At 44.2% G+C, this 17,000-nt stretch overlaps 1 protein-coding gene across 3 annotated transcripts in view; it reads right to left on the reverse strand.

Moving 5' to 3' along the window:
- Positions 1–17,000, reverse strand: part of SWAP70 (switching B cell complex subunit SWAP70) — a 33,113-nt gene that overhangs the window by 6,856 nt on the left and 9,257 nt on the right. For 2 of the 3 annotated variants that reach the window (XM_052695965.1, XM_052695967.1), the window contains exons 3-8: positions 15,724–15,897; positions 8,272–8,499; positions 5,566–5,712; positions 5,211–5,319; positions 3,695–3,876; positions 313–420 (exon numbers count right to left, since the gene is read on the reverse strand). In XM_052695965.1, coding sequence (XP_052551925.1) covers positions 313–420; positions 3,695–3,876; positions 5,211–5,319; positions 5,566–5,712; positions 8,272–8,499; positions 15,724–15,897 — 948 coding nt within the window. The remainder of the gene's footprint in view (positions 1–312; positions 421–3,694; positions 3,877–5,210; positions 5,320–5,565; positions 5,713–8,271; positions 8,500–15,723; positions 15,898–17,000) is intronic. The other variant, XM_052695968.1, reaches the window with a different exon arrangement.

Here is a 17,000-nt window from a genome sequence, read left to right on the forward strand (position 1 = left end):
GCTGTCCACCTGTAAAAATAAGGATAAATTCAGTCTGCATTTATTTTGTCAACCATTCATTCCACTGGTGATTTTCCAGTAATACTGAAGCTCTGAATGCTGCACAAGCCGTGGAGCTGTTTCAGTTTCTTATTCCCTTGTAAAATTATTTTATCCTTACACCTCTAATAAATGTAAAGCAGACTGCATTCTCCAACCTCCTGCAAGTTCTGCTGAAACCTTTTGGTGACTGCGTGTGAGGGACATCACTGCTGAGCTGCTGACCACAACCTGGAGTCTCAGCTGGCACCGCTCGCTGCAGGAACCACTCACCATTTTTTCTCTCTCCAGCTCCAGACTGAAGCGATCCTGTAACTCAACTTGGGTCTGAAGCCTCTTCTTCTCCTCCTCGGCAGCACGGGCAGCTGCTGCTTCCAGTTGCTGAAAGGGGAAAAAATTAGGAAAAAATAATTTATCAAAAGTAAATCATTTGGGGGAAATGGAATTCAATTTTTTTTTTTTTTATTTATTTAAAAGAAGCCTTCCAAAGCATTAAGGCTTCAGCTGTTGTCTTCGTGTTTCTTTTTAATGCCTGAGCCTATTCTCAATCTCTAAATATCAATTTTAGTCTTACTACTGCGAGACAATTTTAAATTTATTATTAAAAAAAAAATAAAAGACTACCAGATCTCCTCCACATTTCCTTTGAGATCTCCATGACAAACCAACAGAGAAGGAAATACAGCCATGTCTGTTTTGTATGGGGCAGAAAACTATTACAGAAAACCCCATTCCAGACAGGCCTGCACAGGAGCTCAGCAGCAGTGCAAACATGCCAGCATGCGCAGAGTTCACACAGAAAGAGGGAAGCACTAAATTGCCATGGCAAAGCAGAAGCACCACAACAAGAAGTGATTGTGCTATCATGAATCACACCCCTTTAACATGCCATTAAATTGCCATCTAAGGTAAAAAGAAAGAATTATAGACAATAATCACCACTGGGGGAAAAAAACTCTCCTTGTCAAAGCTCAAGCAAGAGAAACAGCTGCTGGGACCTTCACAACTTCCTGCAACTTATTTAACAGGGTTTTTTGTTGTTTTTTTTTTTTTGCATCTTATTTTCACAAATAAAGATTGCCATTGCATTTATTCTTTTCATCTTACTTCAATAGCACCTACTTTCAGAGTGCTGGGAGGGCTGGAAATGTACAAGCACCAGTCAAAACATTAACAGCACTGGAAACAAAATAACTCTTTCACAGCATTTTCTAAAGAAACTTATCTGATTCATGGGAGAGAACAGAAAACAAGTGCCCTTTTTTAACATGCTAGACTGGGGAGTTAACTGCCACAGACCTTCAGCAAGAGAGGGACACTCATCTTTAGATGGTCAGAAGGGAAGGCTCTCAGTTTCTTTGTAAGCGCAGTATAGAAAAGCTCTCCTTTGAAAGGCTAAAATTACTCCACCAGTCTTATGGGAATATTTATCCCTCCTCTGTCAGAACATCAGTAAGCCTACAATCGTGGTCAAACCCAAGATGCTATTTAAGTGAAGTTTCCTTCCTCACATTCTAATTAAACAAACATTGCCAGAGAGAGCAAACGTGTGCCAGGCTTTTGCCACAGCTCAAACAAGCCACTCTTAGCAGCAACTCCCTGCTTTCCTTGCAGAAACCTGCCTGGTGCCTGGCCAGTAACATTACCTGGATATCACAGCAGCTGTGGGGTTTAGGGAGAAGTCCCATAGCGTGAGGAGGGGAAGGGCAAGAAGAGCGCACTGCTCCAGCAGGAGTTAACACAGCCCCCAAATCCCATTCAAGACCCTAAACTGACATAGAAAGGGTGCACAAGGCTTTTGCACACTCTCTTGTAAGAAAACTTACCTCAGTCTATTCAGCGTGTGCATCTCAAAATTCCATTTTACATTATGAAAAAAGGTCTATTTTAGACAAAGGCACCTCTATTCTTCCGTTATTTTTTAGAGCAGGAGCTATCACAACAAAAACTGGTCTCAGCGTGCACTTTGGCAGCTGCTGTGTAGGGCTGGCTCTCAGCCACCTGCAGCAAACCAAACTCAGAGCCTGCCAAAACAATTCCTTTTCCTGAATCGTTTACAAAGACTTTTTCTTGAAGAGTTTTGATGTTGTGTTTTTTTTTTGTTTTTTTAAAACTAATCAGTTTAAATTCTTCTAGCATAGTGGCTCCCAGATAACTCCTCTTAGCCACAGTGCAGTATTTATGTCAGAGACCAAATTCTTTTCCTGGAGAAGTTACTGCAATCCCACCCACTTTAAAAGATGATCCTTTGCCTCGGCTCCTGTTGGTTTACCCCTTGTGATTTCAGAGACATCCTGGAGCCTGTCAGCATCCTGCTGCTCCCTCATGAGTGCTCTCCTATCACCTTCCCCTCCCCTATCATCTCCCCATGAAGTCAACTGCACATAAAAATCCATCCCTATGATCTCTGTTAACAGGTACATTTCTTACCAGTAAATCTGTAACACAGGTTACCCTGGGAAGCACGTTTGGCATTACAAATTGCATGTATGTGGTGTACAGGGGTAAAATGAAATTTAGAAGAATGGTTTTGCGCTGTCAGATTTTCCTTTAAAACAAACAGAACACACCTGCCCTCAATGGGAACGCAAAAAATCAAATTACAAAGAGTGAACAAAAGACTCTTCAGAATAAGCATGGAGCAGAGATCTCGGCTGCCCCAGCAGGAGGCACTCCACTCAGCAGCCAACGTGTTGGTGAGCACTTCAATGGCTCTTCTCCCTCACTCCAAGGCACACTCTTTAAAAGGCATCACGACAATAAAACACACCATAGCTCCCCCTGCAAGTCTTCACAGGAAGAAATAGGAAACATATCTGAATTCCAATCAGTGTCTGTGCAGAGAGCTATCACACACGCTCCTTGTTCCAATGATCCATCAGCACATTCAGCCCACTGTTGGTGCACAGCCATAGCAGAGGTGCTTTCAGCCACCAGATTTAGACTAGAAGCTGCCTGTGAGGAAGTTATTCAGAAAGCCTTGTGCTAACGCTCAGAAATTTCTAGAGCAATTCTCAGGCTTTCAAAAGACAATCCAACATTTACAAGGAACAAGCATTTAACCAACATATAAACGTTATGTTTCTCAGCTCCGTAAATCTAACACTTCTGCAATATAATTAAACCTACACATATTCACAAAATCAATTCACAGCTTTGGAGTCTTTGTAAATTCAACTTCTATCTCTAGAAATTAAGTGTATGTGAGGAGGAGCGTTCCGCCCCAGATAGTTCACACAGCATTAGAAAAATTGCCTGGGAAATTCAATGGGAAGCCCCCTGTTCAGCAGACATTTCCAACAGGGAAAAACCCAAACCAACAACCAACCAAAAGTAATTGAAAATGTGAGAGTGCCCAGCCCCCAAACGCCACACACAAACTTCAGTAATGTTCACATGCACAGAGGATGGGGCCACAACACACAGGTTACCCTGAGCCCACAGATCCCCAGAAATGGCTGCAGCAGTGCGCCAGGCGTTACTGCGGGCTGCAGCAATCCATTACCTGGGCACTCGAGCTGGCACAAACTCCCCTCCTCTACTGAAGTTTGCTTGATGTGCCTCAACCCCCGAGCAGCAAAACGGACTTCAGAAGCCCATCTAAACTGCGGAGGCTGAGCCTAAAGCGTGCAAGATCAGCAGCTCGCACTCCCACCTTTCTCACAGTCTCCAGCTCCTTCTGCTTGTTCTCATTGGCCGCCTGCAGCTCCTTCATCTGCCTCTCCAATTCCTCCTGCTCAGCCAAGAGCTTCTGGCGCAGTTCTTTCCGTTTCTGGCGTGCTTCTTTGTGGGGCGGAGGGCTCCCCGCTCGCAGCAGGCTCACGGTGGTCTGTATGGCTGGGAAGGAGCGTGCAAAACACAGGGAGAGTAGGAGAACATCACTGATGGGAAACACCCAACTTTCCAGACAGCCCAGGGAAATGAATACCTGTGCTGGTTTTTTTTTTTCCTGTTTTAATGCATGCTTAAATCAGAAACGCAACCCCTAGTAAAAGGAACTTGGCTTTCAATAGGCTGCGTGCCACAAGAAGGTCAGGCAGTTCCAAGGCATTCTGTCAGTTCTGATACTGATGTTCAACAAGCAGTGGGCAAACCAATTATTTGTGTACCTCACTACAGAAACAACTCCCATATTCCTCACTGCCTGGGTTCATCAAACCTAATCAGGAAGTCCAAAATGTTATCCAACATACATGTTCACCAACGTTCCCAGAACTGACCTTACATATTTTCAGTCTCACTAGAAAAACAGTCTTCCAGTAAGCAAGCAGTTCTTATTGACTTATATTCAAATAAGGAAATAACAGGCATCAGAGCTGAGGAGAATGCTTTTGATAGATATCATTATAGATAGATGCTTTTGATAGTTATGAGTACACACTTTTTATCTGCCACAACCACGAAAATAGATCTCATCTTGGAACCAAGTAATTCTTTGTATATTAGACTTCGGTGCAAAGTACATGCTTCAGGTAGAAAGGAAGTATGAAGCAGCTCCAAATAGTAGCAGAGTAAATACTAAAATGCTGCACATGCTTAAATATTGTTGGCAACTGTGGATTTGCAAAAGCCTCTGCCTCACCCTGCAGAAGATGTGTGTAAGGTCACACTGTGCATTACTCAGGAAGGTCTCAGAAGGAGTAACTTCTTTGTGGTAATAGAAAAGGAAGTCCCAATTCCCAGCTTCACCCTCAGCTCACCAAGCCAAGCTACCTCAAGCAAAACCATGAAAGCAAAGCCTATTCATGATGCTGAAAGAGACAAGCTTCCCCTTTCTCCTCAAATCCAACAATTCCCTGTGTATTTCCTGCCCTTCTCACCTACAGAAGAACAGCAAAAAAGCAACTAACAGTCATTTAATTTGGGCTGCTTGAACTGAGGCACCTGAATGAAAGAAGGCAATTCCTACCCTATGACTCCCTTCCTGAGTCACCGTTTCCTCAAAGGTCACAAAATGGAAGCCCCAAAATGGTAAGACCAAGCATTTTAAAACTGTGTAAAGCACATCTCATAAGGCTTCAGCTTACTTTAAAGCAGCCTGATCTAGAGGATGGCAGCCCAGCCCGTGGCAGGGGCTTGAAACCAGGCCATCTTCAAGGTCTATCCTTAAACTTTATAGAACCACATCCTGTGATTCTATAAAAATAACTCCAACGTTTCTGAAACCTTACCTTGAATCCACTCTTGCTTCTTCTTTTTATCAGAGGCACTGATCTCAAAGCTTTTATCAAGGCACTTTATGAGAAAAAGGCATTTCTTTCCATCTTTGTCAGGCAAGGCCTAGAACATATGAAAAAGGATTGTTCTTGCAGACATCATTAAGGTACACCATCAAGCCCCACTTCTGCACTTATCTTTTACATATCTACAAATACTAATATTAAAGAATGTTTACACAAAGAGCACGTGTGGACTGCTCCATACAAAGTAAAAAAAATGTTCTGTTAATAAAAGCTGTCAGAGGTCACAAAAAATATACATTCTTTAGAGACAGCCATGGATGGTTTTCTGTTTGTTTCCTTTTACCTCTACACAACAGTTGCCGTCCAGTATGATGTCTCCCTTCTTGTCCTTTAGGTCTTCACTTACATAGTAGGAAATAATATTGGGTTTTAGTACAAACCATCGTTCTGTCCAGTTTTTCCTTTTGTGACCTTTTTTCAGCATATAACCCTGCAAAAAACAGCACATCTGAAAGGCCTGGCCCATTCTGAACATCTCAGTCTTTTGGTGGCATAAGAATTTCCTAGCAGACTACATAGAAAAATTAGCTCAAGTCCCTACAGACAGTCCCTACACATTTCCCCCCTAATACCAGCATGCTGCTAATCGTTTGCCCCATGAGAAACAGCTCCCTGATCCTCTGTCCTGCTTTCAGTAACAGGATTAGCTTAACTAAGTAATTACTGTGCCTACTGCAAGTCCTTATTATTTGGTCTCTCTGACTGCTATTTAATTTCCTTCTGTCAAGCAGAGACATTTGCCATCACTGAGATTTATGGCTAATAATTTAATAAAAGTCGCTATTAAAAAAAATCATTCTATCCTGTTTAGATGCACACCGTGGTAACAGATGTAGATGTGGGGGCACTGCTGTGACCTTGTCAGGTATTACTCTACAGTTTCAAAGTCAGATGGTAGTTCAGCTGCCATTTCCGAACGATATTCCCTCCTCCCCTCTTTATTTTTTTCTTTAAAAACGTATTTTTAACTTGACTCTAACTTCAGAAGTCCTATCAGCCAAAACTGAAACACCCATGTCAACAGAACTATGAGAAAGCAACAGAGAAAGCACCGTACCCCTGATATTTCAGGTTAAGAGAAAAGAGAAAAACGTTCACGGTTTCCTTTCTACATCTGTCAGCTACAGCACACTGGATATAAGCAAACAAATACGCTCTGACAAAACCAAAGCTGTCTCTCTCGACAGGTCTGGGGCAAAGAAATCAGGACACTCAGAGGAGCCTGTTTGTTTTTAGAAAACAAAACCACACACACAGAGCTTGGCTGTGCTCTGCTCCTCCAGCCCACCAGCTGCAGCCAGAGCCCAGCCGTGCCTATTCCCTCGCCACCCCACCCCTTGCCCAGGATAGGAATGCACAGGAATGCTCTGCTCCCCCGCACGCAGCCGGAGGTCCGGGTGGTCGCCCCAGGAAGGACTCCTGCAGCTTTGCTCTTCCTGCTTTGCATGATCCTGAATTCACTTTCAAAGCCAGGCCAGACTGATATTTTCCCCATAAAACTGCTGCAAAATCTGCATCTATTATTTTCTGACAGCTCCTGGGGTTATTTTACACCAACTACCAGAGAAGTGAAGGACACTTCTTTCAGAAAGCTAAAACACAATATAATCTAGTTGTCACTGCAATCCTCCTCAGTTCTAGAGACCCAGAATAAGTGCACAACAACAACATGGATGCTAATGATGCGTCACTCATAGCTCGAAGCAATAAACCAGATCATTCTACCTGCCAAGAGCTACCAAGGAGCGTGCTGTGGCTGAAGCAGACAGGGTCAGCCACAGAGGAGCTCCATTCTCCCTTAGAGCAGTGACTGTCGCTGGTGCTGGGCCACACCTTGCTGCAAACTATTTTTAAGCATTGAGGAACAACTCACGGGCACTCAGACATCCTTGAGAATGAGGCCGAGCCTCTCAGAGAGGAAAGAAAGGAGACAGTCAAGGGGGAGGAAAAAAAAAAAAAAAAAAATGAGAAAGAGACAATGCCATATAGAAACCAAAATAAGATTTCCTCACAAATTGGAAGTGGAAAGTCTGATAGGAACTGACTATTTTATCTTCATGTTATTAAACTGCAGAACGGCTTTATGCTATCTGACTCAGTATGTGTGTTTGCCCCATCCCTCACCTCCAATAAGCAACCAGGAGTTAACAAAAATAGACCTCAGCATTGTTATATGGATATTCAAAGCAGCTCCTGTGCCAAAGCACTCTGATGATTTCTTCAGAATGGCTTTGCTCAGCCTGCCAAGAAAGTCTCTGTTTCCATTCTTACCAAGAAATCAAAGAAGAAAAAAAAAAAAAAAAATCCACATCAGGTAAAAGTCAGTGTTACACAGTTCTCTAGCTAAGCTCAGCTATAAGCCCTCACGTCCCCACAATACTTTCCAGTTTTTAAAGCTGTTCCTGAATGGATCATCTGGAAATCTGCAGAACCAAAGGGCTGACAGAAGCTTGCTGTGGAAATGGGGCTCAGCGTGACTGTGTCTGAATACAAGTGAGCTGTATTGCCTGCTAAGCACCAGAAAGGAGAAAGCTCTGCAGATCCCCTACACCTTCTTGCCCTACTGAAGTGGGGTGACTTAGAAGAAAGGCTTCAGCCTAGCATTCCTTTGTCCTGACCAGGCTGAATACACAAGCTGTATCAGCACAACTTCTATTTGATACAGTGTTTATTTGCATCTGGAAAAAACATTTCCAAAGACTGAAGAGTTGTCACGAATTAAGAACTGACAGCTGTAGCTACTTTGTCAGCTAGAAGGAACTGATAATACTATAAAAACCTGTATTTCAGTCAGAACACACTTCCTTTTAAAATGGAAATTCTCCCAACATGCAGCTCATTCACCGTACTGCAATAACTATATCAGTTGCTCTCTGATAAAAATAAGGTCATACTAAAGAACCCTGATAAGTAATTCATCTAATTCTCCCCCTGCTTTTTATCCATCAGCCATCACAAATTTAACACTTTCTACTTACGCAGTCCTTACCTGTTTGAGTACATCTAAGATGAGCTCGTTAAAGACTTCATTAACTGCCATGGACACGGTCTGTCGGTCCATGCCCTTACTGAACTGCCCGCTCCCGATGAGATCGATCAGCTCCCACGCAGACAGGCCCTCCCGGCTGGTGTTGAGGGCAATCTTGTAGAGGTCAAACTGCTCCTGCTGCCAACCTGCTCCCATTGCTTCTGTCAGCTTTTTAAGCAAGTATTCAATCTGTGAGGAAATATAAGCAGAAATTAATCACTTCCAGCAGGCGTAGAAATCAAGAGTCTCAAGAGTAGCACAGTTTATAGTGCTGAAACTCCTTATGGCTGCGTTCCCGTTCAGGCACCAACATGGTGCGCCGCTCAATTAGCAAAGACCTCAGGACCAGCAGCCTTCTGCCTCGGCTGAGCTCCTGATGGCCAGCCCCACCTGCAGCTCCTCTCTTCATCACAAAGAAACAAATCATTAACCTGCGAGCCTCTTCTACATTCAGGCTCTTACAGGATACAGACCTTCCCTGCAGTACCTTCCAGACCAATGTGACTGAGGTGTGAGAAAGCAGGAAGTTTCAGAAAGTGTTTGTGGAAGAAGAAAAGCAAACAATTAAACAATAAAAAGAGTAAGGTCACAGTTTGGACAAGCAAAATGAAGAACCACTGGTGCACAGCCACATCTCGGTCTTCACCTGCCCCTCCACCACACCACACCAGCTTGGCAGAGGCATCAAAAAAAGCAGAAGAATCTATTTTTCATCTCTGTTTTTATTGTTTCCAGAATGAACTCTCCTTTTCCTTTAACCTTTCATCATCATCCTGTACACATTACCACAGTGCAATGCTTCTAATGGCTGCTCACAATAAACACAGGAATATAAAGAGGGAAAGAAAGTCGGGTGTGTTTTGCAGTTTGTTTTGCAGCACATTACTGCTCCTTCACTCTTTAAACACCACACATTTTGAAACTAAGCCTGCCTGCAACTTTAGCACAGGCAAAACGTTAACGGCTCATAAGGAAAACAATTAGTGAGAGCCTTTATGCAAGGACCTCTGCGCAACAAAGTAAAAACCGCACTTCTGCATTTCCTTCGGCGTTGCAGACAACCCGAAGCAGAGCTCGGCCCGGCACCCCCTGCAGCTCCGGGCGCGGTGCGCTGCTCCCTCACTGCCCGCAGATGCGCACAGCTGGCACCGTGACAGCGGTGTACGGTGCCTCACTGAGAGTGGCAGAGAATTATAGAACGGCCTGGGTTGAAAAGGACCACAATGATTATGGAGTTTCAACCCCCCTGCTATGTGCAGGGTCACCAACCACCAGACCAGGCTGCCCAGAGCCACATCCAGCTGGCCTTGAATGCCTCCAGGGATGGGGCAACCACAGCCTCCTTGGGCAACCTGGAAGGCCTAGACCAAACGCTTTTCAGGACTTCGTGTTTTGTTTGTTTTGCTGGGTTTTTTTTCACTGATGTTGGCCTGCACCACTGGGGAGCAGAACACAATTCCTTCTAGGGCTAAGGAAGCTCAGCCCACTTGAATTGCTTAACTACAGGTTGGTCAGCTCTCAGCCTGCCTAGCACCCAGCACAGGAGGTTTGGTAGCACCAAGAAACACAGAGACACCCAGCACACCTCCCTGCGAGGACCCAGCTCAGATGTGCTTTGGATGCTCTACACATGTGGATGCTGCAGCTTCTCTCCCACAGCCGGAGCAGGCAGATCCCTTCCTTCCCTGCACATTTGCCATCAGGAAAGACCCAAACGTGTACCAGGAGGCACTGCCTCCGCAAAGCTGAGAAGTGCCAAACCTGGAATTCAGCCCACATACAACAGCCCACAGCATCCAAATTCCTTTAAATATCTTTTCCCCATGCTGAAGTACAGCCTGCCCCAATAGGAGCTCTGCACAATGATCCAGGCTTCAGGTAAAGCAGAGGCTGCAGAAAGGAAGGCCCAATAAGGAGGGTGTGAGACCTGCCAAGGTGCTGGGCAATCTGACAAAGAAGTAAGGCAGAACACACATAATATAGCTATAACGTGTTATCATGTTACACACTACAAAGAAAACAAAGTATCCTTTAATGTTATTTGTGCATATTTCTACTCTATTTTGATTGCTGGAACAAATGCAAACGTTTAAGGCTACTCAGCTCCCCTCTACGAGTCACTATCACCACAAATATCCCAAATCCCATTAAAGTACACAGAGCATATTTTAAAATACATTAACTCTTTGTATATTACATATTGCAATTTAAACGGTCTCAGAACGTATCCTTCACTCAGAAAAGCGTGGCTAACCCAAGTCCCACACAACTTTTGTCAGACGTCAGTGCTGGGGTGGGGCACGACTAGGGAGCAGTGTGAGGGAAATACTGAGAAGTAAGCTGGATCTGGCAAATATGGAAGCAAACAAGAGGCCATTCATTATGGGCTCAAATGAGGAACCTCTGCGAGCCAACGATATTTCCCCTCCTCCCCGAGGAGACGTGTGAGCTCAGCAAATAACTGACAAATTAAGGCTGCTGGCTCACACACAATCTGCCCTTGTGGTTAAAGAGTAGTGTTGAAAAGCAAATGTGAAGCAGTGTTTGCTGCTGTTCTGACAGGGCCTTGCTCGTTCTTTGATACTGCTGGGGTTGCTTTAGGACTAACGCTGCGCCCACCGCCGTGTTCCATAGCATGGAAAACCAGTTCCATTCCAAACCAACACTTTTCAGCCAGAACTCTGCCAGCAGAAAACAAAAAGAATACAAAGCTCAGGGGCTCCTTAACACAAACTGTGCAGCCTGCCCAGCATCTGCTCTCAGGGGGCACCTGTTCTTCTCTCACACTGCAATACCTACTTGCTTTCCACTTCCAGGTATCCCTGGCAAGGTTCTCCACAGGCAAGGAAGTTTCACAAGTGTTTCACATATTCTTCTGATACATAAGCAGGCCTCTTAGAGGAGGAAAAAGGAAAAACGATGTCAAGGAGGCTTCCGTGCCCAACAGAGCATGGCAGACAAGGCTATTCTGGTGTATGCTATTCAAATAGGGTTTGTGATATTAATAGTGCAGACAAAAAAAATTTAAGCTGCACACAATTCTGTACAAGTAACGTGGCAACAATCACGGCCTGTTCCACAGCCTTCATCAGTTCTTTTCCCCACCCCATCAGAACAGCACACTCTCTCAAATCAAACATTCAATTTTTCCTTTCCACTACCACCAAAAATCCCCACATTTGAATTCATTAAACTAGACAGATAATAACTCCTCTGGATCAATAGTTGGTGAAAACAGTGCCTCACGCACAGAGCTTTCATTCTAGTTATATCAGTTTTGATTCTGAATTGCTAAGGGTCAATTCCCAATCTATCATTCACAGTATCAGATGCCAGCATACAGAACACAGAAACAAAAGAGGTCACAAAATATTTCTGCAGGAAACATCTCCAGAAGAATCACTACTGGCAACTTGAGACTTTCACCACCCATCACCTCATTTTCAAATGCACAGCAAAGCCACACAAGATTCAGAGCCTCTTTGTCCCAGCTGGGAGGATTAGAGATGACACACATTAACGCAGTAAAGACCAGAGCACAAAGACAAGGAGACTGTACAGATCGTGGTTCCTTAAGAAGCCAGACCTAAAAAGCACAGACAGGAAGTAGACAAGTATTGCATAAAAGACACGATGTGAGCACTGCATTACAACAAGAGCGTGCCGCCTGCAGTGGACCTATCTGCCAGTTCCACCCTTGAGGTGGCCCAGGAACACAGCTTACCACACACCACAGCTCTCAGGCGATAAAGCATTCCCAAGCCTGCAGTCACATGTCAGAAATGAGAAAGGGGAAGTGTTAGGAAATCTTCACATACAACAGAAAACGTCTGGTTAAACAGCATACGACCGAGTCTGACAACTAAAACAGGAGGCGTAAGGAAATCTCATGACAGACCAGAAATACTGTTCCTTTTATGGCCGCAGCACTCCTCACCTCTCTTTTGTTTTCAGCTCCTCGTGGAGGAGGTCAGCCCTGCAAGGGCTGAAGGAAGCACACATTTCAATGCCTGTGTCCCAGATGGCTGAGTGGGAGCACCTGGAGGAGAACAGGAGCAGCTCTCCCCATGCTCTGCTCTCTGACACACAGCTGCTCATTAAAGCTCTGCCCCCTGCACACTGCTGCCATTGGACAAGAATTGTGCCAATTCTGGAGACCATCCACCAAGAACAACTCTTACTTGAGCAAACAAAACACAGCGTTGTTTTCCTCCAGTCTGCCTTCACTCAGCTTACAGAAATGCTGCACCTCACATATACCACAGCTTTTCCCTTGGAAGAAGAGGGAGATTGGATGCTGTTTCACATTTCCTAGGGCCACAAACACCTTAGCACAAGAGACATTTATGGACCCCTGCTCCTTCCCAGCTCTCCTCTCTACAGCCCAAGGCCACCACCAGCTGAGCATTCCATATCCAATGGAGAGGCACAACTCTCGTGCTCATGACTCGACTGCTCACCATGACACAAAGCTGCATCCCACCCCAGGCCCTTCCCCACACCGGATTTCACTAACGTCACTCACTCCTATGCCAAGTTGCCACCTCTCCTTACACAGCAGGGCAAGAGCCCAGGCCAAGCATTGCTTCTGGCTTCCAGTCTGACCTCTGCTAACAGAGCAAGGAGGCAGCTTCTGGCTCTTGTGTTATCCCCCTCTACAACTTCTAAATTTCCTCTTTGTAACTGTTTTCCTTGCTTTCTGTTTCCAAAGATTTCCTCAGCCTACGCCTCTGAAAGCTTTCCAGACTGTTCTTTTTCTGTTTGAGCAGCGGCTACAGCACTTCAATTTGCTACCCACCCAGCACTTGGGCAAGGAATCAAGCCCGAATGCTTTGCAGCTGGGGCAGCAGCCCCGTCCCTGGCTTCTAATAGGAACAGCCCAGCACAGCAGCACCTGTGCACAGGTGCACCGGCAGGAACGAAAGACAGCAGCCTCAACCTTCAGTCAAGGCGGTGCAAACAAGTGAAACTGCACACAAGCCAGAGAGTTTTCCAGATAAGAGGTGGTTCAAACAAGCTGTTTAGGTCATTAAAATCAAAAATCAGAATCCCAGACAGCCCCAAGGAGCAGGTCCTGGGAGGAGGAGGAGGAAGAGAACTCTGCAGTCACATGATGTTGTACCAATACCTTCAATGGAGACCTAAGAAGTTTCTCTACCTTAATCTTGCCATCCACAAGGTGAAAAGCAAAAATGTTTGCGTGATCCCTTTTCCAGCATGAAAGTACCACATAAGTTTCTTAATTCCTTATAAAGGGAAAATAAAGTTCAAAAGCCAAAAAGCCGAAGAGGTGGGTGGGAGGAGGGGAAGCAGCTGGATCCTGCACTAATCACTCTAAGCCAGAAACAGCAGTAAGTGGCATGTTGCAATGTTCACAGCCAAGGATAAGAGAAACAAACAGGGAGGGAGAAGAGCTTGCTCCCTGGCTGCGAGGTTATAATGATTCATGAGAGGTTTACATTTGTCTTGCCCAAACATAAACACTACAGAACACTGCCCTCCCATCTGCTCTACACTTTGCAAAAAATCCCTGCTCACAGTTCATTCATAGATGATGTGCAAGGCAATTTCACTTCATAGGCGGGCAACATTATCAAGGAGTAAAAACTGAATACATAAGCCAGTTTTAATATGAACTTGGGAGGCATAAAAAAGAAAAATACCTTGACTAGGTATCAATATCACTTTGAACACTACTGAAAAGAGCTGTTTTCAGAAGGAACTTCTCAGTATCGAGATAAAAAATTGCAAGTTCATACAAAAAATGCCTTCAAAATCTGGAGTTGAGATTTAATGTTAAAAAAAGTACTAAAACAACAACCAAAAAAACCATAAGAGCTTAAAAGGCAGATATGAAAGGTCACATAGAGAAAGAGAAAAGCTGATCTAAATTAAGTTTCCATCTTTACTTTTGAAATTTTGAGTAAAAGGGAGTAAAGGTGGAATTTTCCAGAAGCACAGACAGCACCAGGAGGACCAACACAAACCAGAAAGAAGGGCATTCACAACAGCATTCCTGCATCAACTGTATGGTCTAAGGCATATTACATTACCTGTATGGTCTAAGGCAAAAGGTTAAAGAGCATATGGGGGTATTGCATATGATAAGAACAGAGCAGTCTTTCTTTGCCAGGCTCTACAAGCTTTCCTTAAGGAGTGCAGCATGATTTACATCATGCAGTAATCGAGGAGATGCAGACACACATCCATGCCAATGAGTTTTAAAGATAATCCAAGTGAGAGAGCAATACAGGTGGACCCTGTATAATACAGGAGACTAAAGATGGGAGGGAAACCTGGTGCCATTAAGACAGGAGTTGTCCTGGCTTTTAGAAATGTGATCTACATCCCCCAGAATGAACAGAAAAGACAAGACAAAAAAAAAACCAAAACAACCAAGGGAAGGCAAGAAGGCTGTCCTGTGTCTCCAGGGAATCAGCATGTCTGGTAGCAGCCTGTCATCATCAGTACAGCACAAACAGAAACACTGTACAGAGTGAAAGTGCCCTGCAAAAACTAAGCGACAAGGCAAAACCAAGTGGTTCATTTCAATATGGAAGAGGCAGTAAGTAACAGTTAGGCTCAGCAGCTCGGAGCTGTGGCATGTAAATCAGACTCTTTTCATCTTTGACTTTTCAACAATTTGAAAAAAAAAAATATTTCAGTGCTAAGCTGCAACCCCCCCAGGATTTCTGCAGCAGGTTTTGCAAAAGATGGTTAACGTGTAGAGTTCCACCTGGAGTCCTTCTTCCCTCACCCCTCCCCAGGGGGAAAAGCTTTAAATTGTGAAGATTCCAAAACCTTGCTGTAGGGTTACCCATACGAGCACTGCCCGTACTTGCCCACCCACTTGAAGTATAAAGAGACTTCCCTGCTATTTTGCTCACTGCTGTTTATTCCTACAAGCATTTCAAGCAAAAGCATTCAGGTGGTGGCTGGTTTTGATCAGAAACAGACATCATCTGAAAAGTCTGCACTTCTCCATTTCAACAGGAGGGCGACATGAGACTGAAGACTCATCTTGCAAGCAGAGAGCACTTTTTTTTAGCATCACGCTGTGCAAAATTTGAATCAGGCATAAGCGAGTTCAGTATTAAAGATCCCAACATGCACTACTCATGAGTGAGATGAGAACCTCAACAGCCCCAGGTGCATGTGCTGGAGTTTGTCTCCTCAGCACCAGTCAGGCCTCACAGTCTGCAAAACTGATATCTGATATCTAAACTATCCTGCAGGATTCCCACACATGCAACCTGCAAGACAAAGAAAAGTACTCGAAGCCTTAGAAAAGAGAAAAGTAGTCTCTATGAAAAAAATCATTTTCTCTGAAAACTCCAGGGTAGCAATCATTGACATACCCAGCTGAGACACTAAGCAAAGCAATGCTGAACAGCACAAGTTTTTGTTTCTTACCTCCTCAGGTACAATGATTAAAGGGTATTTGTCCTCTGATAAGAAGTTAAAAATAACCCAGACTTTAAATGCATCTTCATCACTGATCAGCAAAGGACTTTTCGAGAGGTTCTTTTTAGCACACAGAGTCCAACACATTCTGTTGAATTCAACTTTATCAAAGTTCCCTTGAACCTAAAATGAAGAAATGGAACAACAACAACAATCAATACATAGGAATGACACAGGATAACAGACAGATGAAATTTAACAGACCAAGTCATACCAAAGCACCAAGAGATTCTAGTTTGTAAGCAGCATCAAGGCCTAAAAAGAGCACAAACCCAGCCTGCTCCGACTAGCTGCATGGGGTAAACTGAAGAACTTCTTCCAGCAAAATCCACATCCAACCTCCAATTTCTGGTGGAGTTAATAATACCCTGACTTCACAGGAAGGAGGCCACTGTGATTTTGTCTTTCCTCTAGCACACGAGCTTTAGATCCCAAACCTTCTGCATAAACATTTTTAGTTCCAACTGCCCTTCTGTTGCACTGCTACTAAAACACCATCTAATAAAAGTGGAAACCACGAGAATGAAAACTACATGTGGACACACCAGTACCAATACTGGAAAAGTCTTTACGTTAATAAGCCTTTCTGCTTAACGTTGCTGAAGTGTAACTCTTGAAGAAAATATTCACAAATGTAACCTTGCTTTCTTTAATATTAATCCACCTAAAGTCTTTCGTTTTTCTCAGACTCTCAAATCCTCTTTACTGATTAAAAAATTTCTCTTGCTTGCATTATCCTTCATCATATCTAGCATCCGTACATAGCCATCTGTGAATTATTTACATATGTGAAAGCTTTCATTTCCTCTATTTTGTTTTTAAACCTCGTTGATGCTACAGACAAAGTATATTTATCTCCCTGCAGCTTTGCCATGCTGCTTCTCTGCCAACACAAAACCAATAAAATCACATTCTGCACCTCTACGGAAGTCTCTTGGTATTTTGGAAATCATGGGTAAGAAAAAGGTTTTTGCACCTTGCCTGGGAGCACCACGGGTAACATCCTGTGCCATTTTCTTACAATGAGCCAAACCACACAGCCCTTGCACCCCAGAAGCGCCCTGCTAGTTACCCTGCTCCTGAGGTGATACGATGGAGCAGGAAACCTGCTTTCCTACAGGCAGCAGCACTCCAGCAGAGCAGCAGGCTCCACAAGCAGCCTGTGTCTTGATGGCAGTGACCACAGAGGGACAGATGGAACAACAACTTATGCACAGGCCCTGGCT

This window comes from Tympanuchus pallidicinctus, unplaced genomic scaffold (genome assembly GCF_026119805.1).
Source record: "Tympanuchus pallidicinctus isolate F22 unplaced genomic scaffold, pur_lepc_1.0 scaffold3, whole genome shotgun sequence".
Taxonomy (NCBI): Eukaryota; Metazoa; Chordata; class Aves; order Galliformes; family Phasianidae; genus Tympanuchus; species Tympanuchus pallidicinctus.